General features: G+C 36.6%; 2 protein-coding genes across 2 annotated transcripts; one reads left to right on the top strand and one right to left on the bottom strand.

Moving 5' to 3' along the window:
• Positions 1-1429: 1429 nt before the first annotated feature.
• LOC140856277 (zinc finger protein GIS-like) lies at positions 1430-2065 on the bottom strand. The gene has a single exon (XM_073253394.1). The coding sequence runs from the start codon at positions 2063-2065 to the stop codon at positions 1430-1432; it is 636 nt and encodes a 211-aa protein (XP_073109495.1).
• Positions 2066-18827: 16762 nt separating this feature from the next.
• Positions 18828-19676, top strand: LOC105042016 (auxin-responsive protein SAUR76). The gene has a single exon (XM_010919118.4). The coding sequence runs from the start codon at positions 18900-18902 to the stop codon at positions 19317-19319; it is 420 nt and encodes a 139-aa protein (XP_010917420.1). The 5' UTR covers positions 18828-18899; the 3' UTR covers positions 19320-19676.
• Positions 19677-21261: the final 1585 nt, after the last annotated feature.

Genomic DNA, 21261 nt, shown 5'->3' on the forward strand with positions numbered 1-21261 from the left:
TACAAGATGGAAAATACACGGAGCAACATGCCATCTTCTGGGCATAGAGTACCATTTGTGAAGCTATGCCCTGCCACTAACTTGTACTGACTAAATGCTTGGAACCAAAGTATATGCATGTCATATACTTTGAAAGTATATCGATGCTAATAGGTGTTTTGATTTGGGCTTGATACACATTTCTACTTGCCTTTTAAACACCTATCATGAGAGAAGGTTGGGTCAGCCTAAACCTATTTCACTGCCATCCTTGCGTACATGGAGGAATGTGGAAGTTTTGGAAGGGAACTCAGTGCATCTAATGAGACGACCATTGCCTATGTACGGAGTAGCTACCTATATGTATATAAGACATTGAAAAGTCTGGCATGCTATACATTCGGTGCATTTACTTTTCACACTCATTCATCTAAAACAAAATCTACGTATCCATCCATGCTGATTACTGTAATTAAGTTTTAACTTGGACTATATTTGTATGGCATTTGAGTTGCCCAAAATGAAGATGTTCGTACAATTTGCTAGTATAAAGAGAGTACAAAGTTGAGTGGTACTACTAATTACTTTGGAAAGGTTTTAAACGAACAATGCATTGATCACGTTCAAGATTTTCTAATGCCATTTTTTGGAATGTTTTTCTTTTAAACAAATTACATACAGATATTCAAGATCTATCACATTGTTTATCTTATTGAGCTCTGAACATGGGGAATAATATTTAGCAGAGGAATAAAGAGATCTAAGGTGTAGATTATTATAAGATTGGAAATCTCAGAAGTGCATATCCCTAAATATGTGGAAGCATTAAAATAGGAAATGAAGTATTAGCAACACATAATGTTAATTTGAGTTGGACAGTATTAATTTTGGTGCGCATAACATTTATTTTAGATTATGGCTCATGCAATGCATGAGGACTGTATAAATCCAAATAATTATTCAATGAATAACTTCATATTTATGGTGGTTTTTAACACATGCAATGATGTACTTGATGATTTGATATAACTCGTTAGAACTAAGTTGCTTAGAGAAAAACCCTAACGAAATTTACTTTCTTATAAAACTACATAATTGCCATTGTCTGGAAGACATGCATGTACATGCATATATGTAGAAGAAAAGCATGCTGAACAATAGAAGATAAGCAAAAGCTACAATAATGTGCACAGACTAGTGTTAGCTACCAAAAGTTAGGAAGAAACTTGTTTAATGGACATAATTTTCATCATCTAAAATGCATTGAAATCAATTAATCCGGACAAAAGCAAAACATAAAAGTTATAAAAGAACTCCTAGGATGAAAGACATCATGCGCCACTTACCAACGTAAGACACTATAATGGAATAAAAGACAATAAATAAAGAACAGCAAAACCAAAAACTTAAACATCAGCAAGACTTGAAACTTTGGTCCTCAATTCTGCCATCATAGATGGAGTGTGAGGTCAATTTCACTCTCCTTAGCATTCTTATCATCTTTGATCCAATTGTCATTTTGTTGAAAGCCTTGATTTACAATTGTTGATGATGATGGTCCTGCCATGGTTTCTTGAATTTTATTAACCCCCATCCTTGAAGATGCACCATGTTGAAGACGAGAGTTTTTTTGCCAGTTCAAAAACCTCAAATGGTCTTCATCTGTTGGCATTGCTCCATGGTAAAAATTATTGAAAGAATACTCAGAAGAGAATCTTTGATCAAGAGGCAGCACCGCTGCATGGGAATTGTAAAGGTAATTTGGCATATGGTAAGGGTGATGACACGTAGATGCAGGCATAGTGTGAGATGGTGCAGATAATGGCAGATGCATATTAGTTTGAAGAGGATTGTATAAAAATGTTCCTGGTGTTGAAAGTGGTGGACTCTGAATACAAAAAAGATCAATATTTTGCTGGGCTCTTTTGGTAGCATCTCTTTCTTTTTTGTGACAATTCTGATGGCCACCAAGAGCTTGCGAGCTAGGAAAAGCTTTATCACAGTATTGGCATGAGAAAAGCCGCCCTTTTCCTTCTATCTTCTCCGGTTGTTCTATTGATTTGCCTTTCAATTCTTTGTTGGCCATTTTGTGAAAACTAGGACAGCAAAAAAAAAATCATGTCAAGATATTTCATAATAATCTTTTATAGTATGATCTTATAAAAAATGTGAATATACAACTAGAATAGCGAAAAAGAAAATCTAATGGAAGTATGATGAGAAAATAATATTTTCTTAAAAGATATATAAAAAAGTAAGATGACCAAATATTTGAAAATACTAGCAAATAAAAAGAATGAAACATGTTTATTGAGAGAAATAGATTCAAACTATTAGAAAAATAATATAGAATGATGGATAAAAGAAAATAGAAAAACTTACTATGAGAGGGATAGAGAATTGAAGAAGAATGATGAACAACGACCTCAAGTTAGATTCGTTATGCATGGGAATGATCTATTTTTGTAGATGGTGATGATCTATATTTGGAAACTATAAATCCTAGATTTCAAATGAATAGCCTCTTCTCTTATCTATCAATCTTAAAATTAAAGACATAAAAGTTTTGAAAAGATTTTACAATTTGAGTGAATAAATCTTGGAAAATTAATGGCTTAATTTTTGACAACTTTTTCTTTCCTTAGGTTGTTGATTCTTCTCCCTTGTACTATTGTTGAATAAATGTATTATTAATATCTTCCTAATCTCTCATACAAGACATCGAACTAGATAATATATATACAAGAAAGCAATAATATGGTATAAGAAGTAGATACAGTCACTAATTATTGCTTCAAATTATTTGAATATTTGAAGTATATACTATAAAGAATGATAGAACAAATAGTTGTTGATTATCACATCAAAGGAAACAATTTATGGCAACATAGCTTTATAATTAGTAACATATAACTTTTATTCGTTATTGTTGTCTTTGATTAGTGGATATGCCATAGAATTTTAAATACCAATGTTAACTTTTAAACTAATTAAATTGCATGCTTATATTGTCATATTGTAGTATTATCATATGGAGCCAAATATATGCACAATTTAGTTTGACTATTTGCATTATCTTAGTAGTATATAACCATTAATAATTTATTTAATATTCTATAATTTTCATGGTTAAAATTACATGTATAAGAATATTGAAGAATATAGGGAACATAAATCTGGATCTTCTTTAATTAAATGTTATATATAATAGTTATATGGCATTAATTTTGATGATTTTAACATTTTAGGTGACCCAGTAGTTGCGCTATATTCTTATGCTAAAATTTACAACAAGTTTATGTCAATTAAAATGATCACCATCTAGTCAATATATTCAAAAGAATAATTTTTGTAATGTTGATGTCTAAAAAATCATACAATCCAATAATTTTTTTTGCCAAAATAGAAACAATAACTAATATATTTATAAAATTAATTCAAAATTTTGTTGGAATCAAGTAATAGCTATTAGTAATTATTACTAGCTTGTTGTCATGTAATTATGTGTAAGATTTAGATAAACTCTGGATTTCTCTTGTTTCTTTATCTCTTGATAAAGATAATAACTACCAAATATAAGAGACTAGAGAATGAATGGATATAATAAAAATATACTTTGTGTTATTTAATTTCAATATCTCCAATCATTTCAATATTTGGAGCATATAAAGTGAAGAATATAAGGGTAAATAATTGTTAGTTATTCAATCAAGGTAAAATATTATGGAAACAATTTCTAAATAAGTTTAATATCAATAATGCATATCTTTTTCTTCATTTCTATTTTTTTTAAATAGGATCATATAATTATCATATAATATTATGCTATAATCCTAGATCTGGAAAATGCATTATTTAGTTTGACTAATTTTGCTATGATAAATGGAATCAATTTGGACTTTTGATACATGTGGAGGTCATATAAGAATTCTTGATCCAATAATCTTGTATATTATCCATGGATGTTCAATTACAAGTAATCAATATTCCACTATTTTCATACTTAAAATCAAAAGAAAAAAATATTTAAGGATATAAGCAACATAGATTTTGTTTCTTCATATTTAATATAATGAATCAAAAGACTTATCGGGAAAGAAACCCAATAAAAAGAGAGGAAGAAGCAGAGATTGAAAGGATGAGTTAAGGTGCAAGAGTTGCTGAAGAGAAAAAAGTTCCTTCCAATCAAGAACACTTTGGGTGTGCCAATCTTGAACACCACCCTGAAAATTTGAGAGGTACACTCCTTGCAATGCACCTCGTAGGCCCAGATTCTGATAGAGATTGAAAATCATAGGTATCTACAGCAATCGAGGAAGATGAGGGCATCATCTCATAAGTAGAATTTAAGAAAGTACTACGAGTTTCATCGCAATCATGGCAACAACATAGAGGAGTGTATACAACTCAAAGATGAAATTTCACTCATCTGACATGGACCACTTGGGAGGTACATCGATAAATGATGAGATTGGAAGAAAAATTGAGTTGAATGACAACCACCAAAGAAGAGTCAAGACAAATATTGACCTATGGTCGGCATCATCAATACTATTGCTAGAGGGCAATTCAGTAGCTCGTCTCGGGACCCCTACCTAAAAAAGAAAGCAGCAGCTACATAAAGATGGACCAAGAACATCATCATCTTCTTTGACATCAATTTACAAGTAGTTCATTCTCCATATGATGGTGCAGTAGTTGTATCTTTGATGATTGAAAATTATAATGTAAGTCATATTCTAATGGATAATGGAAGCTCTGCTGATGTGTTATTTTACGGTACCTTCTCTAGAATGGAATTGCCTTCTTCCTAGTTAAGAGTTCGACTCATGACTGCTCATTGACTTCTTCAGAGATGCGGTCTCTATCGAAGGAGATATTTTTTTTACCAGTCACAATAGGTTGAGAGCCACCATAATCAATTATATGTTATTGAACTTTTTGATGGTCAAGGTTCCATTGGCCGATAACACAATCCTAGGTTAGCCCAGTTTGAATACATTTCAAGCTATAGTGTTGACCTACCACCTGTTGATGAGATTTTCAATAAGGAAAAGGGTCAGAAAAGTCCAAGGAGATCGAGCTCTAGCCCAATAATGCTACATGATGACTTTCTGAAGAAAGAAGCCTATGGAGGATCTTCTCATTGAGGGGCTGGATGTATGGGACAAGCTGAACAAGCAGCGAGGTAAATTAGCAGAAATCCCACTCAAAAAATACGACACCTCTGAAACTATTTAGATTGGATCAAAATTAGACAGAGTGACCTGGCAGCAACTTATCTCCTTCTGACCTCTAATAAAACATAGACATCCTCACCTGGTCGGTGTCAGATATGCCACATGTAGACCTTGGAGTGATGGTGCATCAGCTCAATATGGATTCGAAGCATAAGTCAATCAAACAAAAAGAAGAGAAGTTTCATCCCGTAGTGCCAGAATGTTATTGACGATGACGTAAACATGCTAGCTAATATGATTTTCATCAAGAAAGCAAACGACAAGTGATATGTTTGTGTAGATTACACCAACATCAAAAAGACATGCCTGAAGGATACCTCCTCCAATCTTGGATTGATTAACTCATGCATATGATATTGGGCCACTAACTTCTTATCTTCATGGATGCCTTCTTAGATAATAATCAAATTCGGATGGTACCTAAGGAAGAAGAGAAAACCATCTTCACTTCTGATAAGGGTATTTTCTATTATAGAATCATACCCTTCGGCTTGAAAAATATAAGAGCAACATACCAAAAGTTGGTGAACAAAATTTTTAAAGAGCAGATCTGAAGGAATGTGGAGGTCTATGTTGACGATATCTGGTCAAAAGATGAAAAAATCAACCACCACATCATTCAAAAAGACATGCCTAAAGGATAGCTTCCTCTAATCTTGGATTGATTAACTCATGTATATGATGTTGGGCCACTAACTTCTTATCTTCATGGATGCCTTCTCAAATAATAATCAAATTCGAATAATACCTAAGGAAGAAAAGAAAACCATCTTCACTTCTGATAAGGATATTTTCTATTATGGAATCATACCTTTCGGCTTGAAAAACATAGGAGCAACATACCAAAGGTTGGTGAACAAAATTTTTAAAGAGCAAATCTGAAGGAATATGGAGGTCTATATTGATGACATCTGATCAAAAGATGAAAAAATCAACCACCACATCATTGATCTCCAAGAAGCCTTCGCAAACCTCCAAAGATACCAAGGGAAGCTAAACCTAAGTGAGTACATTTTTGGAATCACATCCAAGAAATTCCTCGATTTTATGGTCTCATAATGAGGAATCGAGGCAAACTCAAAGAAAATTTGAGTTGTACTAGAGACAAAACCACCAAAGTCCATAAAAGAGATACAATGCTTGATAAGATGGATTATCATACTTAGCGGGTTTGTCTCCAAGTCAGTTGAAAGGTGCTTACAATTCTTCAAAGCTTTAAAGAGAGACAAGGACTTTAATAGTTGAATGAATACCAAACAGTCTTTAATGAGCTAAAAAAATATCTTAGTTCATTTCCACTTCTCAACAAGTGAGAACCAAGCAAGGTGCTCTACTTGTATTTCATGGTCTTATCTATGGCAACAAACTCAGTACCGGTACAAGAAGGAAGCTATAATGGTTGATCTACTACATTAGCAAGGTCCTTCATGATGTAGAAATAAGGTACTCAAAGCTCAAGATGATGGTGTTTGCCTTGGTGACCTTGGCAAGGAAACTACGCCCATATTTTCAGGCTCATACAATGGTTCCACTAACCAACAAGTCAATGAAAACCATTTCCGACGAACTAGATACTACTTCAAGTTGGATTGTCAAGTGGGTGATTCAACTAGGAGAATTCAACTTAAAGTACCAATCTCGATCGGCCATCAAAGCAAAGGTGCTCACTGATTTTGTCCCAGAATGCATTGTCTTAGAAGAATATGTGCCCAAAGTCGAGCCTAAAGAAGAAATATCTGAAGAATCCAAAACTCTTCACATAGACAGATCTTCCAACTCGATAGGGTCGGACATTGGGTTGGTCTTAAGTAGCCCGAAAGGTGTAGTCATAGAATATGCTCTTTAATTCAGGTTCAAAATCTCAAACAAAGAAGTATATTGAGTACCACGCTCTCACGACCAACTTCAAAATTACCAAAGAATTGGGGATGCAATGGCTGAGGGTCAACTGTGACTCTTAACAATCATTATCAGATTGTTTAAACTGAATATGAAGCATAGCAGCCCAACATGATTAGATATCTACAAAAAGTCAAAGTTGCCACCTCGGTCTTCAAGATCTTGGATATTCAGCAAATTCTCAGATTGGAGAATACTCAAGCCGACTTACTTTCAAAGCCTACCACCTCAGGGGTCACCAACCTTAAGAAAAGCTTGTACATATTTTGAGATTTTGAAAAGGTCAAACATCAAGGAACCAACACTGGTAATGTAGGTAGACCCAAAACAAAGCTGGATAGAACACATCATCAAGTAACTCTGAAGTGGGATGGTTTCGATTGATCAAAATGAAGCTCGAAAACTAAAGCATCAAGCCCCATGTTACGTCCCCCACGATGGTAAGATTTATAAGAGGTCATTCTTCTTGCCTCTCTGTAGATGCCTACGCACAATCAAGGATAATTATACACTTCGAGATGTGCACGAGGGCAATTATGTCAACCATCTGGAGGATAGTTCACTAGCCTATAAAGTACTTCGGTAGAATACAATTGGCTAACCTTACAACAAATATAGTAAATCTTGTCTAGAAATACGATTAATATTGCTAGAATACATGTATCCAGTATTAGCCCATAGTATCTTTGACTCTGATCAACACTTCATGGCCTTTTATATAGTGGAGAATAGACAACCTCGGATCATTTTCTTTAGCATCGGGGCAATGAAAGTAGAGGTGGCAATTTTTAACATGACACATAACACGATACAAAATTTTTATTTTAATATTTTGCCTATATGGGTTCTATATCGAAAATTATGTCGATCTATTTATGACACAAAGAACTTCGTGTCATGTCACGTGTTAACCTGTGAATTCATTTGTTACAAAGTCAATGGTTATTTTTATTTTTTTATTAGAAATCCTAAAATAAAACTAAATAAATATATCAGGCCCCACACACAGCCACCAAACTCAACTCTCTCTCTCTCTCGTTTCATTATGTATTTATATGATATTTGTGTGAGTTATAATTTGCTTGGTTATTATCTATATATGTGTGGAATATATTGTTTAAACATATTAGAACAAGTTTATTTATTAAAAATATATATTTTATATAAAATAGATTATTCATATTAAACATGTCATATAAACATGCTAATCCAACATGACATATTTAATAATCATGTTAAATAGGTAATACATTTAATAAACAGATTCATATATATGTTAAAAAATTCTGACATCTTTATTAATCATGTTGTATTCATGTTCTCCATAATCATGTTTGTATCAAAATCGTGTCGACATGATTAGGACACCTGAACATAAATTGCCACCCCTAAATGGAAAGTTTTGCTCATTATCATTGACTTCTTGATGAAGTGGATTAAGTTACCTCAAATCATCGAAAAAAATATTTATGATTGAAGGCCATCATTTGTTGATTTGGCTTATCCCAGGTTATCATCATTGACGATAATTGAAAGTTTGCAATGCCAAGTTTAAACAATTCTGCAGCAAGCTCAAAATTATACACTATTTCACCCGGATAAGTCATCCACAAACCAATGAAGAAGCCAAGGTGACCAACTGAATCCTTCTTTAAGGCCTAAAGAAAAGGTTGGATCCAGCTAAAAGCCTATGGATGAAAGAGCTCTACAATGTACTTTGGGCATACTAAACTATATAAGAATTCCTATTCAGGAATATCTTTCAACTTGGATATGAAATGAAAACTATCTCCCACCTAAGGTTGCCTTCTGTTACCTCAGGTCGAAAGCTTCAACAAGAGAAAAACAACTCAAAGCACCTTAAGCAAGCTTGGATTTACTTGAACAAATAAGGAGTGAGCTCTGGTCTACATGGCAGCATATCAATGGAGGGTAGCTCGGTACTGTAACTCCTATATCAAAGAAAAAAATCTTCCAAGCTGGTGACCTTATCCTTCAATGAACCGGAGTGTCCTAGCTTAAAGAATAGGAAAAACTATCATTGAATTAGAAAGGTTCTTACTAAGTTGACGAAGGCATATAGACCGGAACAAACTGACTTCAACATCGAGATGACTTCAATATCTCAAAATTGGAGCTTGGAGAGCATAGGAATCTATTATCAATAATGTAATCTATATTCTTTAATAAAATTATCTCTTGTTCTTTTATTCCAAGTGTTGTAGGTCAGCATCCAATGTAATCTATGTTCTTTTCTTCATCGAGACTATTATCAAACTATTATCAATATACTACAAACTCGGCATGAGCCAAGAATGGCTGATGATGACAACAACAATGAACACGGAAGATACCTTGGTAAAAGATTGGGACATTCTATGTCCAAGCTCACTTGAAAGCGAATAAAGTCGAAGCTGAACTTCAGCCACTCGAGGAAGAGACAACCTAAAGTGGATCCTCCTTGACTGACCCCTGCATATGCAAGAAGACCTAACTAAAGTTAGGATCATCCCGTCCATGGCCAAACTAAGTGGGACACCATGCTATGAGTCAAAAAATAATGACCTAGGCTATCTAGATAGCCAATTGTTCCCATAGACAAACCTCGATACGAAACTAGGACCTCTTATCCTCGAGCTCCCTTGGAAGCAAGTAGAGCTGAAGTTGAAGTTCGACCACTCGAGAAGGAGAAAAGTCAAATAGGGACCTCCTCAAATGGACCCTTGCATTGGCAAAAAGAGATCTAAACAAAGTTAGCCTTATTCATACATAATCGAGCCAAAAAAGATGTCGGACTACGAGTTGAAACGAATCAACAAAAGACAAGAACACATACAATAAACTAAACACGGATACATGGAAGAAATTTTCTATTTTGTTCAAACAAAAGTATTTACATAGTGTTGGCCAAGCTAACTACAAAATTTGCTTGGCAAATTCAAGCATAAAAAATAAAAAGTGTAAAATGAAAGTAAAAAGGACACAAAGGCCTAGGTTGAGGGGTGGTCTCGTGATTGGAGCAGTGAAGGCATCCTTGGCAGGCAGAAGGTTATTGTCACTGTCATTGTCTCAGGTGCTAAGGTCAAGGTCAGGAAAGAGCCTCTTCATTAGCTGGGTAGTTGGCAAGCCCTTCATGTATGACTCCAATCCAAACTCGATTAGGATGTCCTCATGCCCATCTGAGGCTAGATACTCCTCCATAGCATTGGAGGCTTCTCCTCGATAGTCCGCAGCTCTTCTTTTAGCCTATAAACTTTCTCTTTGAGGCCTTGATAGCCCAAGTAGCCTTAATAGCCCAGCCCAAGTAGCCTCCAACTCAACTTTGAGGCCCCTTCCCTGACTACATTGGCTCTCTCCTCAACTACATAGTATTTTTGCCCAGCCTCCATGAAGACCTTCTGTGCCTTTGCCTCGGTCCTCTTACTCTCCATTGCCTTCTTTTCGATTGTCTAGGCCCTCTTCTTAGCCTCACTTATAGCCAACCTCATCTTCTTCAATGCCTCCGTCAAGTAATCCATACGATGGACGAGCTAAGGAAAGAAAAAAAAAGGTCAAACCAAAAATAAAGCATGAAACTTTAGGGGAAGGAGATTGGTGTCACTTACCCAAAGAAGGAAGTTTAATGTATCGACAACATGGAACCTAGACACCTGCCATCTGAGGATCTCCTAGTCGACTGGTCGTAGGACTCTCCAGAGCAGGTCTCAGATGATCTTGTAATTTTGGAGCATAGAATTGGATCGATGGCTTGACTGCCAGAATGTACAGCCCCTGCTCAACCTCGATGGGAGCAAGTTGTGGAGCTACGACGGATGGCCCGACTTGGGATGAAGTTTGATAAGGTACCCCCTCGCTTTGGTAGGTCAACGATGAGGAGGTGCACATTAGCTACCTGGCACTAGGAGGGAGCAAATGAACTCCTCCTTAGGGTAGGCTCCTCTCCTTCTTGGTGTGGTGCCTCGACTCAGGACTCTAGCAGGACCTGAAGTCGGTTGGACAATCATGAGCTCCAGTACAAGCATGTCTAGATAATGTTTCTCCAATGGCAGCCCTTATTCTTCTTTGGGTGGACTGCCGAAGCTTCTCAAGTGCCTCCTATCTCATTTCTACAAAATCAAGGAAAAGAAGTTACAAGATGCACAAACCAAAGTAGAATCAAAGAAAGACAATTATAAAGGCTCACCTCAGGGGTTGGCAAGACTAAGACTGACATTTAACAAGGTCTTCTTGACAACAGTTCACATAAAGACAGAATGCTGCACCCAAACAAAAATTCAAGGATTGGTGGTTGGCATCTGTCAACCTTGGAGCCCAATTCATTGACTTTTAAGGTCATCCTAGGAGGTATTAGGCCCTCAAGATTGCTCGATATGAATGAAAAAGAACCACTCCTTCCATGCATAGGCAAAGAAAGGAGCATCTCGAATGGGACAATGCCCCTTCCAAGATGAAGTATACTACCAATCCATCTCCATGAGATGCTTCTTTACTGTAAAGCAAGCTGGGAAGAGGGATATGGCCGATCTGACCTCAAGGAGAAAGCAAAAAAAGAAGAAGCAATTATGAACCTTCACGAGCTCAAGACAAGGGTCACCACTATAAAAGAATGCTTGAAAACCTGAAGCATAAAGGGATGAAAAGAAAGCCTCAGGTTGGCTTTGAAGGTCTCCCCATAGAAACCTAGCTGACTTGAGGAAGGTCAGACACCTGGCCCTTCGAACTTGCGAGCTCCAATTGGAACTCGGGAGGGACACCATAACAAGGTGGATCACCTCCAAATCCTCACGAGTGAGGATAGAGGCTAGACACTGGGAACCAAAGATGGCTTCAGTCCTGATCTTCAAATCTTAGGACAACTTAGGGTTAGATGATCAACTCTTTACGGATACCTCAGCCCCACTCATCCTTAGAAGATTTGTCCAGGACAAGCAATAAGATAGAAGAACAGAAGAAAAAAGAATCCAAGAAAAAAGTCAAAGGGTTGAATGTTGGTACCTAAATCTAAATGTAGGGGAAGAGATCAAAAGGGGGGAGCAATCAAAAATGGGGACCTCAAAAGCATACTGATCCTATCCAAGTCGTGTTGGGCCACCAAAAAAGGTCGCCGAAGAAGATGTCCGAGAGGTCAACTAGAAATTGCCCGGCACCCTCCTACAATAAAATGGTAGAAATAAAAAGTAAACAAGGATATGACCCCTATTTGTAGAAGGTTAGACATCTCTCATCAAGTGATAAAGATTAGATATCTCTCATCATGTGACATTTCATCTAGACTCCCCAGATTTCATCACATGGTAGCTTAGTATTAGTCAACTGGAGCTCCCACGGCCAATGGTCTAAATTGAGTCAATAGTTTGTCTAGCCAACTCGGATTATATGATGTGTCGCCTCAAAATTAATGCACCAATTGATTTCTTGAGGCAAGTTGATTGCATTAGATCCAGGTCAACGGCTGAAGTGACCTCGATCAGATAAGACTTTGACTTCTTTTGTTCGATTTTAGAATTAAGCTCAGACTCTAAAGTAGGGAACAACTAATGTAGAGATAGTTCCACCTAAACTTGGGATTGTCGATGAGAAGCTAGATCCGAATGACCAATCTTTTCACCTCAACTAGGGATGACCTAAAGCTACGATCACGTCAGCCCGCAATATCTGATGGTAGTTACTTCTAAAATTATTATTTAATTGTTATGATGCAGATAGGACATCCGAGATTGTCGGACAAAAATTTATCCCAACAGCATGTTAACTATGGGGCATGACTAATGCGCGCGATTGCGCAGAGATGGCCGCCACTCATCACGAAAATGGCCACCAACCTCTCCTATAAATAGAGGGAGGCAGGAACCACGGGGTAGATTGAAAGCCTCTCTCACTCTCTCATCATCATTATTCTCTTTTCCACTATTCTCTAATATCTATCTGATTTGTGTGGTGAAGAATCCCTATCAAAAATCTACCCGGCAAAGGATTTCTTCTTCTTCTTTTTTTTTTTTTTTTTTTTTTTTTTGGTGAAAGGAAACAGAATCTTTATTAAAGAAGATAGAAGTAACAGTTTACAAGCAACAACCTATACAGACTAGGCACAATCTTCATACACACAGCCGAACTCCGGGAAGACATACCTACGTTTGTGAAGAAGACATTGTAATAACCCAAAAGAAACACCCAACTAATAGTAAACCATGCAAAAAACTGACAGTTGTAACAAAAAGTAGTATTTGTCAAAAATGAGAATCAAACCCAAAGCAAGTACCAAGGTTGGAGCATGCAATAGGTATAGGAAAATACAGACGAAGATAATCTGGGTATCATACTTCTGAAATGTGACCTCCAAAATAAATCCACACTGATGTCTGGTTTAAGAGGAAGGAAAGCAAGCATAAACCCAGCAAAACATACAGCCAGCAACCTATACCAATGCTGGTGAGAAAGACAACATCTATAGAGAAGACCAGAAAAGATGGTAATATAATGTACCAAAGGAGGCCCCGGAGCAAACAATAACCAGCAGGTGCAAATATTTAGAGGATTCCGAAGAGCAGCAGCCAAAGAATTGCTTTGATGTATTTTGAAATTAGCATTTCATTAATCAATAGGACATTGCCATGTATTAATACCTAAGCGATATATGTAGGGGTTAACTGCAACCCTGCACAAAGAAGAAAAAGAATAGGTTAGACGCTCAGATTTTTTCGCCTTGCTCACTCTGTGTTTGATAAATTTTTTTTCATTCTACTTTTGCCCTTTGTTTGCTCCCTGACCTCACCCTTTATGTCTCTCAGATCTGAAAATTTACATTGCCTAGCCCCCACGTTTTGACTCAAAATTTTTTTCCGAAAACTTCTCCCACTCTATTGAAAGGATGTTTGGGTAGAGAGAACAAAGGTCTAGAATCAAAATTAGAATGAATGACTCCCATTTCAATTATCCAACTATTTGGTTGGAAAGAGTTCCATTCCGATTCCAAAATGGAATGAAAATCGTCCATTCTATCTGGAACTCGATCTTCATTTTTTTCTTTTCGAAATCAGAATGGTCTAATCTATCTGGAACTCAATCTCCATTCTTTTCTGGAGATACTTGATTCATGACCGGAATCATAATCGAAATAAAAATCGAAACGATTTGGAATCGAAATTGGAATGGTCAAATCTCTTAAAGTATTTGGTTTGTGATCGGAATCAGAATTGAAATGAAAATTTAAATCTATAGAGAAGAGTAGTGATTGAGTTTTATATAAATTGGACCATTTTCAATTCACTCCGAAATAAAAATCAGAATGAGGCTTCTCCCAACTAAACGGTTGGAATGAGAGTCATCTATTTTCATTCCGATTTTAGATCTCCACTCCTCCCATTCAAATATCTATCTATAAATATAAATTTTAATTTTAATTTTAATTTTAATTTTGATCATGAATTAAATTTTTGAAGAATTTGAACATTTCAACTTCGATTCGAATCTATCCAGATTTTCAGCCGGATTTTGATTTTGATAGCGAACTAGATACCTCCTGAGTCCAGCTCATCTCGATCCAACCGATCTCAGTCCCGTCTCGGAGATCACCAGCAGCATTGCGGAAGTCCGCTGCCATCTGACTGCTGTGGAATGATGACAAATGATATGTCGCGACTTTTGATGACAAACGAATCGATAGCGTGACAGGTTTGTTGCTCGTTCTCGGTCCAGAATTCCGAGGTGTCTTTTTGACCCGCGGTTTTACGCCACGCGACCAGCAAAACAAGATCCCTGCTGTATTCCACTTGGAGAATCCTAGAAGACAACCCAGCAAAAGCTTGGTTTCAGACTGTCCATTGGGCTACCCGCAGCCTTTACAACTGTAACCTAGTCACAACGAAGGTCTCTCTAGATAACCCTGGTGCACATGGCGCGGTGCTCCTAAATTACGGTTGATGTCGTGTACACACAACTTTCTGGCTCATGCTCCATGTTTCAATCTTTAGGAACAGCTGCTGGTGATGTGATGTGATGTGATGTGATAGGAAATAAATATTTGAATTTTTCTTAGAGAAAAATACAGTTATAGGTATTAACTTGCACTTTTCACTGTGTGATAGTTTTACAGCTATTTGGTGTTGCTTCCCTTTCTTGGTTGAAAGAATGATGATGCTTGCGCACCTAGTATATATATGTATACGAGAGGAATTTTGCATAGCTGACTATATATGATGGTGCATCAATCACTGGTTTTGGGCTAAGCTTGATAGGATTGAAAGTAAGTCACGGACAAAATCTGATCATGTCAATCCAAATCAGATAAAAAACCACTATTTGATCAGATTTGAATGGAAAATTGCTATGCAATTAGATTAATGTATAACACTGGTTAAAAAATTTCTTTTCCTTAAATTATATATAGGCTTGCTTCCTTTTTAGTAAGCAAGAAGGGTTATCAATAGTATGAATTCTTCATGGAAGATACTCATCACTTTCTACTTTTTTTTTAAATCATTAGTATTATTAAATTGTATAATGAGGTACACCATCCTTTATCTTTTACAAAAATACTATTTTATTAAATTTGGCTCACAAATCCAATTTGTATCTGAAGCAATATCCAATTTATATCATTATCTATTTAAAATAAATATGGATGTCATTAATATTGATCCTATATCCCTATTTATTTAGAATAAATATGAATACAAATTTCTATATCTGTTTAATATATATCTGCATTCATATTCATATCTACTAAAAAAGTATGGATGCATTTGCAGATATATCATATCTAATTCATTTTCAACTCCAGAGCTTGCTCAACATGTAGGGCATGCAAGAATTTAAGATACATAGTGAACTCAGCATTAATTGCATAATCAACATCTTGATTACATTGCCAATAAAATGATACCTTAAATGTATGAACGGTAGACGTTTAACCATTGCACCATATAGTAAGCACCTCTCCATCTCTCTTACTTCTATTTTCTAAACATTCTACTGAATGAGTTTCCTTCAGTTCAACTAAAACTACATCATGTTGCTTCTCATTTGTCTTTTAAATCTTCTAATCCAATATTGCCTTCTATCATTAGGGCATTTCAGGCCTATTACTTCTTTCATGCAAAATAAATAGGGTATTATTGAATTATTGTCCGGATAAAAATGATATTGAGGAGCATGTTTAATATATAGCTCCTTATACTATTAGAAAAAATTATAAGAGAATGATTGACATAGATAATTAAGCCAAAAATCTAACGGCTTGAGCTTTTAAATTGAATAGATCCAATGGCCGGTTATCAAGTCCTTCGGTATCAGACTTTCTCATCATCACTATTTACCATATCATATGCTGTTGTTCCTAATACAAAGCTCTTTCTTAGCTATAAGGCACCAACTAGCGTCTCTTACATTTGTTCTTGAATGCTAACCACCTCAAAGTCTGTCTTTGTCCTTTCCAGTGATATTCCATTAACTTCACCTAACTTCTGAATTCTTTGAAACTGCTTCATTGGCCACCAAATCCAAATACCTTCTGCATTAAATACTATAGTCCTGCAACCTAAATCCTAATATTTTCTCTCAAATTACAACGAAAATTACTATATTTTAAGGTTATCTCTCCTTTATCTTCATGTTTAATTAAGCATTTGATATTCTTCTATGATTGGCTATGTTGATGCATGTCTCCGAGGGAATCAAATCACACTACCAGACAAAGAAGAACATCTGTCTGACTTGACGAACTCAGCTTCAGGCTTCCTTTCCCAATAAATTAATGTGTCTTTTCATGATAAATGTTGGATTGGGAGGTTGAGAAGAATCTTAAGGGCTCAAACTGCTTTCCCATGTTAAGAAATAGTTGAATGAGCTCAAATTTAAAAGAAGCTGGGTACCCTTTTATTGGTCTAGCCATTCTTGCAACCTCAATTCTTGTAGGTGATTGCTTAAGAGGAAAATGCCAAAGTAAGACATTAAAAAAACGAAGCATGGTTTTCGTATTAAAACAACAGACGCCGTCCATTTGACATATTGGGGCCCTTTCGTATGGTACGTATCATGCAGTTGTCTATCCCAAGCATACCAAATACTAAAAAAATTGCCTAGTTTACCTAAAATATAAAATTGTCTATCTTAAATTAGAACTCAAACTTTCTCCCAAACATAATTTGACCTCACACGTTATTTATTTATTTATTTTTTGCCATCCTCACTGGTAAGTGTCCACCGACACAGTGATTCTCTTTCTTCCCTTTTTTTTTTTTTTTTTTTTTTTTTGTTCCGAGGAGGAAAAAGTTTTTGGCATGATATTCTTTTTAGCAAGAGATCTCTATCATCTATTTAGAGGATGATACTAGTTTTATCTCATAAATAGATGAAATCATTCATATGGAAATGATCCACTGGTTAGTAAGGGTGCCAATTTTAGTTGATTTATATCCGATCCGATCCAAATATGATAGATTTTATCCGATCCGATCAAAATCATAGATGCATATGGATTTCGAAAAAAATATCTGAAGCAGATTCAGATCGGATAATGATATGCCTCAATCCGAACTCGATCTAATATAATCTTAATATATATTCTCTTTTCAAAATTATAATGACTTTTATATTGTGGAGTAAATTACTTAATTCCTTCTTACCAATATCTTTTTTTTGCTAGATTTCTTGGTACTCTACATTGGTTGCCTACAAGGGAGGAGTACCTAATGTAATTCAATTATCAATTAATCTAATGCTAGATTATGCTTCTTTATTTAAAATAAGAGCTTGTAGGTTTAGGACCTTCTTAAGTACATGCACATGTCTGTCGCTTTCACTAAGCCCCCTTCTACATTCGTTTTATGGGGCAGAAGAAAAGGAGGAATGATAATGCTTTGGCTCATCCAAGATTAAGGTCCCTGCGGTTGGTATATAATAGTGACAAAAGTAAAACCCTTTGTGTCATGCAACAATATTGCAGCAAGGTCTCCCCTTTTCTTTTTTCTTTCCTTTTTTTTTTTTTATTGAAAGGTAATATTACAGTAGGATCAACCTCAAAAGTTAACTTGATGACCTGTCATGCAACCATTGGAGTCGCTGACCAAATAAAAAGTTTGCCAAATCATAATTATAACGAATATTATTTAATTGATTGACTAGTAAATTGATACGATATAACCCAATGATATCAACTTTTTTTTTTCTTTTTGAGGTTAAGCACCGGTAAATTTTCAATTGTATGGTTTATACTTGGCATGCAAGATTAAGATGTGTATTATAGGATTATATATTGTACGAGTACTTTTTGTATTTCTTAATAAATTAATTTATACAATACACGCATCATATGGTCGAGCGCACCACCAACCATAATATTTTATTTCTGTGATCTCATTCACGGAGCATGCATCTCAGTACATCATCGTAGAAATGAGCAATTATGGTATCTGATGATGTGCACGAGCACATGATGCATACAGTATATAAAATATTTTTTTAAAAATTTAAGGTACATTCCTTAGTTGGTTCTAGGAAAACCCAAGCAATCAAACTCCTTGCCAAAATCCAGGCTGTAACATAATTTGTATTTATACTTCACCAAGGTGCATGCCTAGCCCACAGGACCCAAAGGCAAACCGCCAGTGGCATCCTTGTAATTAATTAGCCACGGCACCCAGGATCCCCGCTGTCGTCCCATTCTTGTGGTCCCCACCCCCACCACCACCCCTTTATATGCTCGAAGCTTCCCTCCTCCTTCCCTCGTCCCCCTCTCTCCCTCTCTCTCTCTCTCGTGGAGTCCCTCACCGGCGGTGAGCAGAAATGGCGAAGAGCGGGAACGGGAAGCTGAGCAAGCTCAAGTGCATGATAAAGCGGTGGCACTCGTCGAGCAGGATCGGGCGCTCCGCCGCTGTGGGGGGCGGAGGCGCGGGCTCGGGCTCGGGCTCCTCGAGGTCGCAGGACGAGGAGGCGTGGCAGTCGGAGTCGTTCCACGGCGACGAGGTCCCGTCGGGCCTCCACCCGGTGTACGTCGGAAAGTCCCGCCGGCGGTACCTCGTCAGCTCCGACCTCGTCGACCACCCCCTCTTCCGGGTCCTCGTCGAGAAGTCCGGCGGCGACGGCGCCGACGCCGCCACGGTGGTCGGCTGCGAGGTGGTTCTCTTCGATCACCTCCTCTGGATGCTGGAGAACGCGGATCCCCAGCCCGAGTCCCTGGACGAGCTCGTCGAGTTCTATGCCTGATGAGGCGGCGGAGCAACGGTACCGCGGAGCACCGGACTCGCCAACCCACGTGTGGATGAATGACCTTTATTTTGTTCATTTTGATGTAGTGGTAGGTGATGTGAAATCTGGATGGTGGGGAGGAATTGAAAGGGATAATAAAGCAAGGATTCATTAACCCTTTGCAAGCTCAGAGGACATGATTGGGCATTAATTTCATGATTATCTGTTTTTCAAATATTTTGTTACATATTTTATGCTGGTGATGTAATCTCTTTAAGAATATTTCATGAAATAATTCTGTAAAGTGTAATTTAAACACCTGTGCTATATTTGTTCTCTCCTCTAATAGATGGCTAGATGTTGGTGTTTTGCTTATTTTTGTTTGATTACATGAATGAAGGTGCTTGATTGGGATATTGTGAGCAGATGAACAAATGTGGCTAATGAAAGGGAGATGTGCATGACATATAACCTAATTAGGATCTTAAAATCGTCACGAATCAAGCCTACTTGCTATCCTCATCAACCAGCTATGCTTTAAGCTACACAACGGCAGCATTCACTTACAATGGATATATTCTAACTAACAAATGGCTCTTGGTGAGAAAGAGGTTGTCATTATCATCATGCTCTGTCCTAATTGTTTTTGGTAACACTCTGTCCTCATTCTTTGATTGCATGTTTGTTGTATATAACTCACCTAAATGGGAAAGTAAATCATGAACTATAATTTGAATACGACGGCAGACTTATATGTCACGCCAATCATTTTGACATATCATATATGGTCTATGATTTGACCTTTTTTTTTTTTGCTATCACTTTGGCCTTAGAGAAGAATGTTGTTTTCTAGGGGCAATTTGAACTTCATGTTGATTCAAGATAATTTTTAGCAGCTACATTGCAACCATCAAACTTAATGTTATTGCTGATAGTATAAAAGTTTCCCTTGCTCCTGCATGTTTTCTCAAGTTTTATTGCCACTAATTCTTTAGCCTAATGTTGCTCTTGCCACAAATTCGCTACTAGGCCCGTTAGCTATGGCTAATTTTAATTAAGAATTCGACATAAAGTGTGGGAGGCGAATGCCATTAGGATAAAAGGTGGGAGGCGAGAGAAGGACATCTATAAGATATCATTCATATAGGCGAGCACTATAACAAAAAAGCTTTTTGTATAGCTTCAGAAGCCAGGGAAAAGAACCAGGACTACAGAGATTGTTGATCTCAACATTCCGAGATTTCTAGGATGCTATAATCAGCTTTTAAAAGAATTGCACTGCCCCAAATACGAACGTCGTGAGAGAGTTAATTTGATTACTGGTCATAGGCTGTAGCCTTGTTATGTTGAATGTATCATCCTAAGGTGTTTGGTATGTGAGTGGAGGTTATGAGAACAACATATTTAATTGCTTTTAGTGGTCTAACATCGCACCAATTCCAAATCACCTATACTTCTAAAAATCACCATCCAATCTGGTGATGCTAAACCATCCTTGAGGATAAATTTCCCAAACCAACCCAAGATCGATGGTGATGCCGGGCAGAAATTTGGCGACAAAAATGCTTGAAAAATTGGCCAAACTCCCCCTCAATCCCTTCAGCCTCAATTAAATCCTAAGTCACATATCTTGTACTATTTAAAACATTTTAGATTGGTGAAGGCAATGTAACTTCTTCTAATAGCGAGGAAATAAACTGAATACTAACTCAATTTTTATATACACTCTCACATGGGAGATTTAACTGCTCGAGTGTTGAATGATGCTATACTAGATTCATATTGGTCCCGGGATTTTTATAGGAGGTAGCTGACCATTTAATAATTTTCTATAGTTATTTTGATAGGTTTTAATTAATTTTGGTCATATTGAATTTGCCTGTAATGGCATATTTCGATAAATTGATTTATGTTCATGTATATTTTTCTATAATTTATTTGGGAATTCTATAATTGGTAG

The sequence above is a fragment of the Elaeis guineensis genome, chromosome 3 (genome assembly GCF_000442705.2).
Source record: "Elaeis guineensis isolate ETL-2024a chromosome 3, EG11, whole genome shotgun sequence".
NCBI lineage: Eukaryota > Viridiplantae > Streptophyta > Magnoliopsida > Arecales > Arecaceae > Elaeis > Elaeis guineensis.